The sequence below is a fragment of the Empidonax traillii genome, unplaced genomic scaffold (assembly GCF_003031625.1).
Source record: "Empidonax traillii isolate 1590-97213 ecotype Southwest subspecies unplaced genomic scaffold, ASM303162v1 scaffold1078:size286220, whole genome shotgun sequence".
NCBI lineage: Eukaryota > Metazoa > Chordata > Aves > Passeriformes > Tyrannidae > Empidonax > Empidonax traillii.
The window spans coordinates 227,269-241,500 of record NW_020956271.1 but is presented as its reverse complement, the minus strand read 5'-3'; the positions used below and the strand labels follow the sequence as shown (position 1 = coordinate 241,500).

Below are 14,232 nucleotides of genomic sequence, written 5' to 3'. Positions count from 1 at the left end.
GATAAAGAAGCCCTTCTCCTCCAGTGTCCCAGGAGCACCAAGGGAGAGAGCTGAGCAGCTGTTAGCCTGACACACTCAGGAGACAGAGTCTTCTGTCCCCAAGCACGGGGAGGAAGCCAGAGGGCAGGGCATGCATTGGCTCAAAGCACAGCTCTCTCTGGGCTCCTGGGGTGTCTCAGAAGTCACCCAGCTCCCTGCTCAGCCATCAGGGGGATTCCTTCCAGGGTATTGCTTATCCCTGGTGAGAGTCTGAGAGAAGCAGGAGCGTCTGAGGAGAAAGGGAAGAGCCCTCATGTGCCTGTCCCAGCCGTGGGGCTGCACTGCTGCCTCCCTCCCCTTAGAGCAGGTATGCACAGGAGAGCTCTCTTCTTGGGAACACACTTTTCTGGACTGGCACAAAGACAGACTTACAAGGTTTTACCAACACCAGCAACCAAAAAGGAGTCACCAACACATCAGGGAACAACACTGGTTTGCTAAGGCTTGTCAGCACACTAGCTGATTTTCCAGCATGGATGGATCTCCTGGCAACCACACTAGCTCAGGGGTGGGGACACAGATGCCAGTGGGCTTGGATGGACCAGAAAGGCTGAGTTCCCTTCATGACAACCCTGTTCCAAACCACAAAATTGTGTTTGCCACTTACTGTAGCCCATTCCCTGCACAAAGTACTTGAAGGCTTCAGTCAGCTTGCCAGGCTGTGGAAACAGAGAGAGTGGCTTTAGTGCAAGCAGAACAGAGGGCTCTGTACCACCCAAGAGCCGTGGGAGAGCCATGGTGTGTCTCACCTGAACCACCTGGGGCAAGCCCCCGCAGTCGGCCATCTGCAGGAGGAAACAAAAGGCAGGTTGAGCTGTCCTTCCCACCCCAGGAGAACAACCCCACCCCACACCAGCCCTGCCCGCCCCCAGGGCTGAGAGCACCAGGATGTGGCTTCTCTCACCTCACCTCTACAGCTGGATGGCTGACACACCTTTTGGGACCTGCTGCTGAGGGAATCCCGCCCCTTGGAGGCTGTGCTACCAAGTGATCTCAGGCCACTCTGCAGAAGGCCAGCAGTGACCTCCACTGCCACTGCCACTGCCACTGCCACTGCCACTGCCACTGCCACTGCCACTGCTCCCCCGGCCCCTCTGCCCCAACCTGCTGCTTTGCACTTCCATGCAGCAGCTGCCTGGCACACTGTGGGGCCACAGGGGAGGGTGGGAGGGCTGGAAAAGGGGTGTTGTTGCTGCAGAGCACGGGGTGAAGGCAGGGCACCTCTGCTAACTCTCAGCAGGTCTTCCCTGCTGGTTAAGGTGGCTGTAAAGCAGGGATTTGGGGACTCCCTGACAAACTCTTCCCTCCCAGCTCTGGCTCCACAGAGGAGAGAACAAAGCCCTCAGTCACTGTCTACAAACTTCTTAAAGCCAAATGCATGGAAGGCAAAAACCCAAGTGGAGCTGGGATCTGCAAAAACAGTGCCTTTGTGCAGACTGGAATGATTCTGGAGTGGCACTCGCCTTCAGAAGGGTTGTTTTGGTTGGGTCGAGACGTGAATTGCATTCCACCTAGAAGAAAAGGAGAGAAGGACATGGTATCACACAGAAAACTTGAACAGTCAGATGTAAAATGCAGGGCAGTTGCACCAGAGGCATTGGCTGTCTTCAGCAATGGGAGTTTGTCTGGGGCCAGGAAGGACTGAGCAAGAAAGCAGAGAGCCTGTAGGAAAAGAACAATGAATAAAAGATCCAGGAAGGAATGGCAGGTGCTCCATCCAAGGGACCTTGTGATGACAGTCCTGACTTCAAGTGAAATCACCCCCTGCTTTTGCAATGACCCAAGAAACCCCGAAGAGAAGGAGACTTCTGTGCAGCATGAGGGACATCACTTAGTCCTCTGGCCAGACCAGGAGGTCATGGCCTCTGTAAGGCTGCTGCAAAGAGGGAATAGGTGGGGGGCCTATAGGGAAAGCAACCTCAGCAGGGGGGGTTATCATGGGCTGGGAACCTGGGCAGCCAGACAGGCACGCCAAGATGCAGAAGACCTTACCCTGTACCCAGGCTGTGGCCAGGACACAGTGGGAATCCTTAGGGACAGTATCCCAGCAAAGTCAAAACTTGCAGACTTTGTTTCAGACTTCCAGATCAAACAGACTGATGAAAAGGCAATAGGCCATAGCCAGAAAATGCCCTCCATGCACATCTCCTAGGTCCAAGCTACTGCTTTAAGAGAGTCCTACACTCTTCCAAGGTTTTAGACAACTGCTTCTGTTCACAACCCCCTGGTCTCCCCAGGATCACGGGCTGCCAGGGAGGAGCAATGTCTGCCACAACCACACTGCACTGGGCCATGACCCATTTATAGCTGTGCTGGGAGGGGTTATGGGTGTCTGCAGAGGACCACAGGAAGGAGATGCTTCTAAGTGCTGCCTTCCTAACGATGCAGTGCTTTAACAGAGCTTATGGGACTCCACACCACAGGAACTGGAGTCTGGATATTTTTAATCTCCAGGTAGCTTCAGTGTAACTGCAAGAGAACAGCAATTCATGACTCAAACCAAACTGCAGGCAAAGGGCACACAGTCCAGAACAGGGTCCTCTGCATCATGTGTCGAGTAAGGTGCTCATTCAGATCCTGCCATCCTCAGCTTGGAGCTGCTCCAAGGGCCATTCAGTCTCCTGAGTCTCAGCACTCCCATGAGGAGCTGAGGGACTAGAAAAGAGCTTGGGACAAAGAGCCGCTGTCTGTGACTAATTCTGGGTAAGGTGAGAGCCCCGCAGTGCTCAGGGACGTGTGGGTTAATGTCACCAGAGGAAAGCGTTCGTGGGTACATACCACTGCTTCCACTGCAGGCGAGTTGTCACCAACCACGAGCAAGGCAGGGCACCTGGCCAGAAACCAAAACAGATGTGTTACAGTGCATCAAAGGGACTCCTGAGAAGGCTGAGCTCTGTGAACCAACAGCCTCATGAGAAGTTAACAAAGAAAAGGCTCTGCGGAGCCCCTGCCTGCCAGCACACCCTGGCATTTTGTTGCACCAAAACATTCTCCAGGGCTTGCACACACACCCATACTGTCCCCTCTGCACACACCACCGGCACTGCCGCTGCTCACGTGTGCTCTGAGCCTGCCTTCTGCAGAATCTCAGCGTGCTCTTAATGAGAGGGCTCCCAGTCACCTCTGTGCCCCATTGCAGGTGACAGTCCTGCACCACAGCCCAGGACAGTTCTAGACAGTCTTCCCAGCGCTTGGGCCTGATGGGGTTCTTGCTGAGAAAGCAACAGCATCTTTTCTGCTGTCAGTCACTTAAACAGGCTGATCCAGAGCAACTTACTTGAGTGTTTTTGCAGTTGTTTCGTTGACACCAACAACCGGTCTCTCAATTTCCAGGTCTTTACGACTGAAAGATAAAACATAACAATTCTCCATCATATCTGCAGAGGAAACTGGTTATTGTGGGAGCACAAAATCCAACCATGAGTGCTGCCTCAGCACCCAGGCAACAGGTTATCACTCCCTGTGGCATGCCATGAGCAAGAACCCCAGCAGTCATCCCCAGAAAATAGGAGCCATGCTCTCATGGCATGCTGTGTGCCCAGAGATGATCTACTGAGGTGTGACAGGGCCTGTGGGCAGACACGAGGGCTGGGCTTGGCTCAGGATAACAGCTGAACACCAGACTTAGGACAAAGGTTCCCTTGACATAATGTCCAGTAGGGTAATACATATGGCAGCACATTCACTGAGCAGGGAAGCTATGGGAGAACTCTGCAAGGCAAAAAGGTATCCTGTACCTGTTGTATGAGGTGAGGAACAGCTGAAGGTTATCTTGGTTAATGTCCTGTGCAATATGAAGCCTGTATGTTTGGATCAAATCTAGATTTGCCTGCAGTTCCTCCTGTACAAAAGCAGAAGAATTGAACGACAGGAAAAAATATTTTTCACAAGTAAAGAAACAATAGTCATAAAAATACTGAAGCACTGAAGTGTCTCCACATACATCATTCCCTGTGAGCAGTGACACAGAGGGCAGCAGCTCCAGAGTGCATCAGTACCCAGGAGATATGAGGGGTTTGTGTGACGTGCCTGGCACCTGCCATGCTTTGGTAACATGACAATGGTTTTACAACTGGCAGTACCCAACTGCTGCAAGAGCACAGGAATCCTGAGATGGGGTAAGTTAACTCCCAAGCCTTGGTAATGCTTGCACAGATACAAATCATGATGGGTTAGGAAGGTCTTCTGCTTATGCTTAACGTTCAAGAAGCAAAGCTTTATAGGTAGGCAACAAGACTGGGGCCAAAGGAAAGTTCAGTCCCAACACCCAGTTCTAAGAAGAAACTGCATTCCTAGAGAGACAGAGAGAGCAGGGAATGCAAGGAATTCACATACAGTGAAGGGGCCTGAAGCCAGAATGTGCCCTGAGCAGGAGGAAGGTGTGTTGGAGAAGGAAGCACTCCTTCCAGGGTTGATGTATTGCAGGAGGGCTCCAGATCAGGAACTGATCTGCTGTGTGTCATACACAGTGTGCACGAGGCACAGGCCCTCCATTGCCCAGTGGGAGGGAGACAGCTAATTGCTGTATCCAAAGTTTTCAGGAGGGACTGGTTTGCCTCTGCTGAAACTGAGGGGGAAGGTGAAGAGCAGAATGCAGCAAGGTCAACATCTGGACACATACCAGATACCCCTGTCAGATCCAGCTGATCTGTGCTCTACCCAAACTCCAAAGGCTTCCATGCTGGCTGCAGAGAACTGGTTGCCACTTGTTTCTGCAGGCAGTGGCTGGGGACCACAAGGAGTTGTACCACTGGTGTGTGGGACACCACTGCCTTAACGTGCCCGAAGACAGTGAGGGCAGGAGTGAGGACGTGTGTGCTCCCTGCAGTGTGCAAACCCCAGCGTGAGCCTGACACGCAGAGAAGATGGTACTACCTGTGGCAGCCCTTAGCTGATGGACCAGAGCTATTTGGGAGCAGCTACACACCGAAGTTAGAGCTCCATGTACAGTTGCATGGGTGGCATTAACACCTGCTGGGTACTTACATGGCCAAAGTGATGCGCCAAGACAATATCCACTATGTTGGTTGTCCAGCCTGAAAACTGAAGAGTGACTGTGAATGAGGAGGAGGGAGAGTAACTGGGAAATACAGTTTCATTACACATTACAAAGCAACTCCTCAGAGTAAAGAAAATAACAAAGAAACTAGTAAAGTGATAGAAGATACAAATGACCCAAGTTTTGGATGGGCATGCAAAGCTTCAAAGAAACATGTGCACACACAACACAGCTCTCCAGAAACCTGGAACCTTAAATAACTGCAAGGGGCCAGAATCCCCTTCAGTCTCAGTCAAATGAAGCCTGCAAGCAAGAGTACTAAATCTGAGGAAAGCTGAGTGCTTTAGAGCCTCTCGCCTCCAAGCAATTTATCTGCATCTCTTGTTCACACGTGATCACACCCACCCCTGCTCTATGGCCGAAGCCATATCACACCCAGACTGAGGATGCAGCAGGGACAGCAACGAGATTTTACAGTTCTTGCCAGAAATGGACAAATTCCTGTATTCTGTCCTTTTTCTTACTCTACACGCTGCTCATTAAGTGCTCTGGAGAGCAGATGTGTGGGGAAGCAGAATCTCACCTTGGATGCTGCCCAGTCAATCCATCCCTTTGCACATGGATCAACATTAATAAGAACGAGTCCCTCCACCAGGTCGGGGTGGCTGAGCTGTGGGGAGAGAGCACAGGCACACTCAGAAGGATCATTCAGCCCACATGGGGAAAAATGGCTGGTACAGCAGCTGGAAAGCTTCTTGCAAAAGGTGTAGGACAGTGAAAGGCAGACAAAGTGGGGAGCTCCTCTGTGCAGGGCAGCCATGGGCTCCAGCCAGACTGGGCTCCATTTGGTCAGGCTGAAATTCTGTGGAGCTCTCCTGCTCCATTGCACAGACTGGTGAAGCACAAGGAAACACCTCTGTGCTCAGCAGGACACTCTACAGCCCAGGAAGTAGGGCAAGGGCTTTGTTCACTTCACTGTGCTGAGCACAAAGGCTGATTTGAAACAAGTTCCTCTTTAGCAGGGCTGAAAACCACACAAGATACAGAAGGCAAGGATCAGCCAAACACCAGTGCCTCACACTGCCCCAGGCTCAGCCCTGACTGGAGGGAATGGGAAGCAGAGACCTTTGTGTAGGAGGGGCAGCTGCCCAGTGCAGGGGCTTAAAGAAACAGTAATGTTTCTTTAATTGACAACTAATAATTGACAACTCTCTTCACTCAACATCCTAAAACAAATTTTACTGAAAATACCAGATTTCTGGGCTTTTTTTAACACTTACTCTGAAAGACTTAGGCAAATTCCTGGGCTCTTAAATGATGCCCACTGATTTCACATAAACACTCCACTAGAGAGAAATGTGTAAGCAGGTACTAAGATAAAAGCCACTTTTGTCTAAGGGTGGAGTACAAAATCTGCTTCCTTCCAGTGACAAAGCACATTCCTCATCAGCACTGGTTTGCAGTACATCACATTAGCTCTTTGGTGTCACAAACACTGGACACAACACACAGTAATGCAGCCAGTCTCTGTGAAGACTCAAGGCTGGCTATTCCTAGCAGTCAGAATGGGCTCTGATGACTCAAAGGCATCACACTGCAGTCTTTCCACGCCTGGCATAGTTTCAGAGTAACCTTGACTGCTCCAACATAACCAGCTGGCTGGAGAGTGGTTCCCAGGCTCCCTGCAGCCCTGCTGTAATTACTGACTGCTCCTTTGCCCCTGCCCCACACACTGCCTGTTTGATCAGTGAGGACCACAGCTCACCTGAGTCGGGAGCAATGAAGAGATACTTACTGCACACCTGCTGAGGACATAAGCACCAGCTCCCAGGCCAATCCCAATGAAGCTTTTCAGGCTGAAAAACAGGCATTTCACAGTCAACAAGACTAACTTAGCTCAGCTGAAGCATCCCTAGTGGCAAAGCCTTTCCCCTCTCTGCATCCAGCTGTGCACTTATGGCTCGTTTTCAAAACGACCCAGCAATGATGCAGCAGCCCTAAATTGCCTCAGGCAGCAGACAGTGTTCCCAGCACAGAACTAGACAGGGGCACACCGCTGGGGAGATGCTCAGGCCTCTTGGGACACCTCAGTGAGCACTTCAGACGTGGCAAGCAGAGGCACAGGTACGTGCTGGAAGGGCTGTATCCAGCTGGCTCACCCCTTTTCCTTTCAGAGACTTACTTCAGATGTGTCAGAACAGCAGGTAACATTTCAGCCAGTTCATCCATACTGGGATACTGGTACCTGAAAACCAAGAGAGAATCTCCAAACACAGCTCGACAGAGACTACCTTCCTGTTGAACATCTGACAGGCACGTGCACAGGTTATTAATTTGCAACGATACAGTGTGTTCCAGCCAACTGGGTAGATCCCATCCCTCAGAACAAAACTAACAGGATGGACAGATGAAATGCTAGCTGGACTGCAGTGTGCTGAGCTCATGCTCAAGTCAGACAGCTGATACCAGACTCACCACTAGTGAGGGCTGTACCCATGTCTTAGTAATTAGAAAGTTCCCTGATTGCCCCTTGGGAAGCCTCCTCATCTTGCCATTTTCTCTGCTCCTGAGAGTTGCCTCCCACTACGCTCAGCCTGGCAGTCCCACCTGGTGCAAACTCGGTGTCACTTCAGTCCAGACTGTACATCACGGGGCTCTTACCCAGAGGGGAACGGGGGGGCTCCTTCCTGCTGGCCTGGTGCATCCACATGGCACACAGCAAAGTGCTGGGTGATCTCTTGCATGTCTTCGAAGTTAAAGAATGCGTTAAAACAGGATTTGTCTGCAACAACAACAAAATGAAATGAGATATTTCCTGAAGTTGTATTGCAATCCACCCTCCAAACACACGGCACACACCTGCAGGAGCTCAACCCCCCCCAGCCCACGGGGCAGTGGGTGCTGGATGCTGTGTGCTGCTCTGCCTCAAAACTGCAACCCAGCAGCAAATCCCAGCAAAGGAACTGCCACGACTGGAGGGCAGACAAACAGCCCAGAAAGTAGAACCTTGTTCCTGGTCCTCACAGTACTCACAGAGGAGCACCTGTGTGAACATAAGAGCACGTGCTGGGTGGGAAGACACGTCCAAAGAGAACTGAGTCTGCCAGAACATCACACCACTTCTGCAGCCTTGCAGAAGGGACTTGCTCACCTGCCCAGCACCCAGGGAAAGGAGGTCCTATCACACAGTGCAACAAGTCAGCCAGAGCATTACAGTGTGTTGGGTGGACCTATTTCCACCTTTCCACCTTGGCCCTACCTTTCAAGGGCTGTTGGAATGGACAGGCCATGCCACATGCTCGCTCTCTCCTGCAGACCTTTATCTTTTCACCCTGGAATGACCTCAGCTCCAGGTCAGGCCTGCTGCTCCCACACTTCAAAGCAAATACCACAAACAATCACGTTTTCAGGGTCCTGGGAATGCAAGAGCTTACGGTTGAGGCCGATGTCATGGTATGTGAGGATGACAGGTCTGTTCCCCTTGGGTGTGCCCCGCATGGTGACATGAACCACTCCGAAAGCTGTCTCAATGTCATGTTCCTGCAGAGAGAGAAGAAGGAGCCTCAGTGTTATGTGTGCTGCCTGCACCACAGGGAAACCCAACTGAAGGCCAGCAGCAAGGGCCTCATCCCCACTTTAACACTGCTCTTCTACCCACAGTACAGCTTTTGCAACCACAGAATGGTTTGGGTTGGAAGGCACCTTAAACATCATCTCATTCCACCTCCTGGCCACATCAGGGACACCTTCCACTAGGTCAGGTTGCTCCAAGACCTGGCCAATCCACAGCCCTGCCAAATCTCTCTGTCCAGTTCCTCTGTACAACCACTGCCCAAAGCAGGTTGCTTTTGTTCAGATGTGTGAAGGGTCTGGGCTGCATCTTCCCATGACAAGATCTCATTTCAGTGGCTTTCAGTGGTGTTGCTGCACTGTAGCAGATGCTGAGTGTAACCTGCAGCTGTGTCTAGGGCCTCATGGTATCATGAATGCAGCTCCACTTCCACAGCCAAGCCTTTATTCCCCAGCTGGTAAACCTCTCTCCAACACACCAGCGTACAAGTCTCTTGCCAGTGAGTTCCCCAACCCACCCCCTTGGCACCATCCTGTCCATGGGCAGGCTGATGGCAGGGGACATAGCCCAGGAGGCTGGCAGCCTCTGGGGACCATGTACCAGGGTGCCTGGGAAACAGCACAACACAGAGCAGGCAAATGGGACAGCAAAGGCACCCAGGCTCTGCAGATCCCATCGCTGCCCGCCTGTGAGGCTGCTCCCATCCACGTGGGAGTGAGTGGCAGCTTTTCCTTTCAATAGCAGTGAAGATGAAAGATCCAGACCCACACATATCTGTTCTCCCAGGCTGCCTGTCTACTGCAGCCCCACTTTGGACACTGGCCAAGACCCCTCAGCTCTTGCCCATGCTGCTTCATCAGCGTTTGCTGACCTGTACCCCAGGGAAGGCTGAGAACTGCACCTCAACCAAACACTTTCTTCCACGATTCCAGGTTTGGTAATGTGACACTGAGTCACCCCAGGTGCCTCTGGCAGCTGGCACTGCTACAGAAGGTTATGCAGGTTTCCAGCTGGGCATCAGTGCAGCAGTTTTACAACCTGTTCCATGATTAATTGCCAGTCAAATCATGTGTCTTTTCCCAAATATCAAGGGCTTTTTGCACTGTGCCTCATGTCAGACAACAAGAGGAGCACGAGGCCTCCTGGTACCTCTTCAGTATCTGCCCAGTGCAGCAACAAGCCACAGCCTCATAATGACAAACACAGGAGTGCCCACAGCATTGTCCAAGTTGAACTAAAATAGCTGCAAATGCAGTGAGACAAACACTGATCTGGGATAACTATGGACTTTGGAAAACCTGTGGAGATGGTAGGGAGGCTGGGTATACAACATCATCTTTAGATCCCTTCTCTCATCTACAGAAATCAAAGGAGAGACTTGCTCTGACTTATACACACTATAAAAAGCACCAATTACTTTCTTGATATTATAACAACATCTGCTGAGGAAAAAGCCTCATGGTTCCCCCTGAAGTAAGAACATTACACCTGAAAAATATGTTTTACTAGTTTACACAAAGTATGTGAAATATGTTTTTGAAACAGTAATTTCCAATACCCTGAAAGTCATTAAGCCAAATACAGGACTGGTGAGAGTACCTGGCTTGCAGTACATCAGAAATCCACTTCACCCCCCTTTTCTGGGCTCTCTGAAGGCTAGCTGTGGGCCAGGCTGATTCAGTTCTTGCAGTGAAAGACCTTCCTTCCCCCAGCTGTGCTTCTTTCCAAAGGCTCCAAAGCCTCTCCACTTCCCCCAGAAGTGTGGCAGCAGGAGGAAGCTGGCACAGCTAAATCCCCTCAGGTAGTCTGAAGCCTCCTTGAGCTTGGCTTTGAAGGCTTTGTGGAGACACCTCTGAATGGGGCTGGGTTTTACCTGCATGCAGCTGTTGCACTGTTGCAGAGGCTGGAGTACCCACTTACAGAGCAGCAGAGACCCCTCTGCAGGTGAGGTTACCCAGCCTGATGCTCACACGGCTCCCTTTTCCGTGGGAGGGGGCAGTGGGGGCAGGAAAGGACTCGTCTGTGTGTGTAAACTGAGCGTGTGTCCACGTGGCAGGAGTGCCTGTCCTCATGGCAAGGCTGCACAAGGTAGCCCAGGGTTCAGCCTCTGCTTCCCGAGCCCCCAGAAAACCCCCAGCTCTGCCCCTGGGCCGTGTCTCGGCTCTCAGGGCTGCTCTGCTGAGCTGGGCAAAGCCCCAGCCTGGACAGCCACAGCACAGTTTAGGGCTCTCCAAGCCTGTAACAAGTCCTTTAACAATAAAGTGGCAACTTTTGGAGAAGGAGAGGTGACTGACAGTGCTGGTGGTCGAAATGGTGAAACACAGTTAACTCATGGCAACTGGAGCTGGCAACCCTCATTTGCACTCCCCTACGCCCTGAGCTCACCAAGGCCTGGACTGCCATTAAAAGCAGGTCTGCCTGCCAGCGCTGGCACTTGCTGGACTCTTCCATAAGCAGCTTTAACTCACTGAGCTGGCAGGGAACTATCCAGTTGCCCTTTTCTCTCTTTTTTTTTTTTTTAATCTTTGTTAGACTTCTGCCGGGTCAGTGAGTTAAGAAGCTCACAGAGAGATCTGGCAAATGCTGGTTGTGGCTCAGAGCCCAAGGGGAGTGCAGGGGTAGCAGAAGGAATAACCCTGCCCTGAGCACAAGGCTGGTTAAACTGACTCATGGCTCATGAAGCTTCACCTGCAGGGGACGAGGGAGGCTCCACAGGCAGCAGCAAAAGGTCAGCTATCAAACAGAAGCCCAACACCTAAACTGAGGCAACAGTGAGGAAAGCATAAAAAAGCAACTAAAGAGCTGGTGACATTTCAAAAAAATCTGCAATTCAGTCTTTTCTGGAATTACACTCCAACTCACTGCTCAGGTCACACATGCTTTCACTGGGTGGGCTCCAGGACAAGGTGCTAGAAACAGGAACACCCACTGTCCTTCAGAGCCTCTGTCCCACTGCAGCACCCTGCACTTCTGTTTTCTGAAGCTGAGCTTGGGTCTCAGCTCTCTAGTGGGGAAGGAGGAGAGTTTCCTTGAGCTAATAATTAATCCTTGCTCTCCTGTTTACTTTGACATTGCTAACTGGGTAAACTGTGATTGGGGAAATGAGACTGTTGAGAAGAGGTTTTTTATGTCCCCACTGGGCACCAGCCCAATCTGCAATCTGAAGGGGACTCCCCTGGCTATTCCTTCAGTCACATTAGTGATCCCAATACAGGGCATGTCCACTGAAGATTGGAAGCAACATGAGAAATCCCATCTTTGAGAAATCCCACCTTTAAAAAATCCCAGCAGGCAAAACTTTAAAAAGTTTAAGATGCTAAATCTGCAAACTTCTTACTGTGCCCTGTACAGTGACAATGCCTGAGACTTGGAGTGCTTAAGATTATTTCTTATTTCTCTTGCTAGTTTCCAGGCAAGGTGGAAATCCTCCTTCTGGGAATCAGCTTCCCTCTTCTGGTTAAAGCATTTTACTTTTTAAAGGTTTTTTCCAAGATCTACAAAGGAAGCAGCAGCCACTACAATGGAGATAAGGGTTTCTATCTTCATATTTTTAGCTACACATCAGCTATCATGATGATATCTTTTTCAAGATTATCTGGAGAGATAAGACTGAGTTTCACCCCCAGCTTCCCTAGGGGCAATCAGTAGGGAATGTCCGTTTTTCCAGTGAACTGCATTTGCTCTGAAACTCTGCCCTGTAGCTTTAGGGCTTTTGTCTGAACCTCCGACTGCAAAGGACAAACTCATTTTCAGATGTCACACAATTAGAGCACACATGAGTCCCCTGTCACTGTCTCCACAACAGCTCTGCCACGTATCAAAGCCACAGGACAGCGCAAGACAGAGGCTGAACACTGATCTGGTCTAGGGCAGGGAAGCAGTGATAGAAGGCACGTGGAAAACACGGCCAGGAGACAGCCAAATTTTTACAAACCTGCAGTCTCCAAAACAAGGGAGACGAACGTGAGACAAGATCATGATCTGCCAGCTGTGTTCTGAAGAGCTTGATAAAATTTAATTTCCACTTAGAGACTGGAAACTTTCAGAGGTTTTCCTGAAGAGATTTTATCTCCTGCCTTCATTTATGCAGAAGGTAAAGAATAAACAGCAGCTGCAGCCAACCTGCTGCAGTGGGAGGCAGAACAGTGGCTGGGTGGCTGTGACAGGGAAAGGGCTGAGCACATCCACCCCAATCTGCCTGGGGGTCATGAATGAGGAGAGTGATGATGGAGGGGGAGCAGGAGGCATGGAGAGCAGCTGTAGCTGCAGCCTGCTGGGCTGGCTTCAGGAGTGTGCACTTGTGGAAAAGCACGTCGAGATATTTTCTCAAACGCGCATCTTGTAATAGTTCCCCTTAATTTTTCCAGCGTCCAACAATCTGTAGGTCAAATGAGACTTCCTGAACTGGAGGTGTGGTGTTTGACTTGAAGGCAACGGGGCTGCCACCTCCTGCTTGAGCCTGCCTCCCCCTGTGACCAGAAAAGCTTAACAGTGTGTAGGGGAAAGAACCACTTAATTCCCCACCTTGTATCTGCTGATTTTACACGACACCTCCTAGCCCTTGGTTTGGAAACTGGAGAGCAACTGACTCCATTTCCACAATGCCCAGCAGTGATGCCCTAACAGCTCCCTGCAACTCCCTCACGTGTTCCTTTCTGGGCTGACGTGCTTGGGACGATCTGGGTGGCCCTGGTACAGCAGCTTTCTCCTGACCATCCTGCAGTTCTCTGCTGACCATCCTGCAGTTCTCTGCTGACCATCCTGCTGTTGTGCAGCTCTGTCCTTGCTGAGCGCAGGGGCGCTGGCAGGACGTCACAAGCTCGCTGTGGTTGCACGTGGCAGCACAATGAGGTTGCTTTGTTCTCTGTTCCTGATGAACAAGGATTGATTTGGTTTGCTGAAAGCCACAAGCCCCTCGTTGACACTGTCACTCATCCCTTGCAATACCAGGGTTTTATGCCCCTGAATTATCATCAGCCCTGAGCCCACGCTTTCATATTCCACTGCAGGAAGCTTTGACTCAATGTGCAGCACACTTTGTTTTTACCCAAAGGCAGATAAATTTTGCCACTGCACCTTCCATCACTTTTTCCAGATCACTGAAGAGTATATTTTAGCAGTGCAGGTCCCAGCACAGGTCTCCAGGGTGCTTCTCTAGTGATCTCAAACAACTCTGCAAACAAAAGCTGAGGTTTTTTTAACCAGTATTTCATCCATGAATGGACCTCTCCTCTGACCACACAGCCTCCTAAGTCCCTTAAGACACATCTTATGATTCCTTTTGGTAAGGGGTCTTGTCTTTTGGAAATCCAAGTTGGCTGCATCAACTGAATTCTCATTATTTCTATCACTACCGACTCTTTCAAAGAATTTCAACAGCTCTGTAGAGCAGGACTTCCCTTTACAAAACTTACATTGACCCTTTCCTAATATTTATCAGTGTAATTCATCCACTACACTCTGCTGGTTTTATCAGTCTGTCTGGTATAGCTTGTCAGTGAATTCCTAGAACTCCTGTGGGATCTGTCTAATAAACTGCCTGACAGATGAAGCTCCTTCACCAGAGGAGCATGGCTCTCACTTAACACCTCAACTATTCCATCCTTGAACTCATTTTAAACTC

General features: G+C 50.6%; 1 protein-coding gene across 3 annotated transcripts in view; it reads right to left on the bottom strand.

The window, feature by feature from the left end:
• Nucleotides 1–14,232, bottom strand: part of NDRG3 (NDRG family member 3) — a 31,238-nt gene that overhangs the window by 3,180 nt on the left and 13,826 nt on the right. For 2 of the 3 annotated variants that reach the window (XM_027904696.1, XM_027904697.1), the window contains exons 3-14: nt 8,473–8,578; nt 7,700–7,820; nt 7,221–7,283; nt 6,834–6,894; nt 5,622–5,708; nt 5,026–5,082; nt 3,777–3,880; nt 3,317–3,382; nt 2,818–2,869; nt 1,503–1,550; nt 789–824; nt 647–698 (exon numbers count right to left, since the gene is read on the bottom strand). In XM_027904696.1, the coding sequence (XP_027760497.1) occupies nt 647–698; nt 789–824; nt 1,503–1,550; nt 2,818–2,869; nt 3,317–3,382; nt 3,777–3,880; nt 5,026–5,082; nt 5,622–5,708; nt 6,834–6,894; nt 7,221–7,283; nt 7,700–7,820; nt 8,473–8,578 (853 nt within the window). Of the gene's footprint in view, nt 1–646; nt 825–1,502; nt 1,551–2,817; nt 2,870–3,316; nt 3,383–3,776; nt 3,881–5,025; nt 5,083–5,621; nt 5,709–6,833; nt 6,895–7,220; nt 7,284–7,699; nt 7,821–8,472; nt 8,579–14,232 lie in introns of all 3 variants that reach the window. The other variant, XM_027904695.1, reaches the window with a different exon arrangement.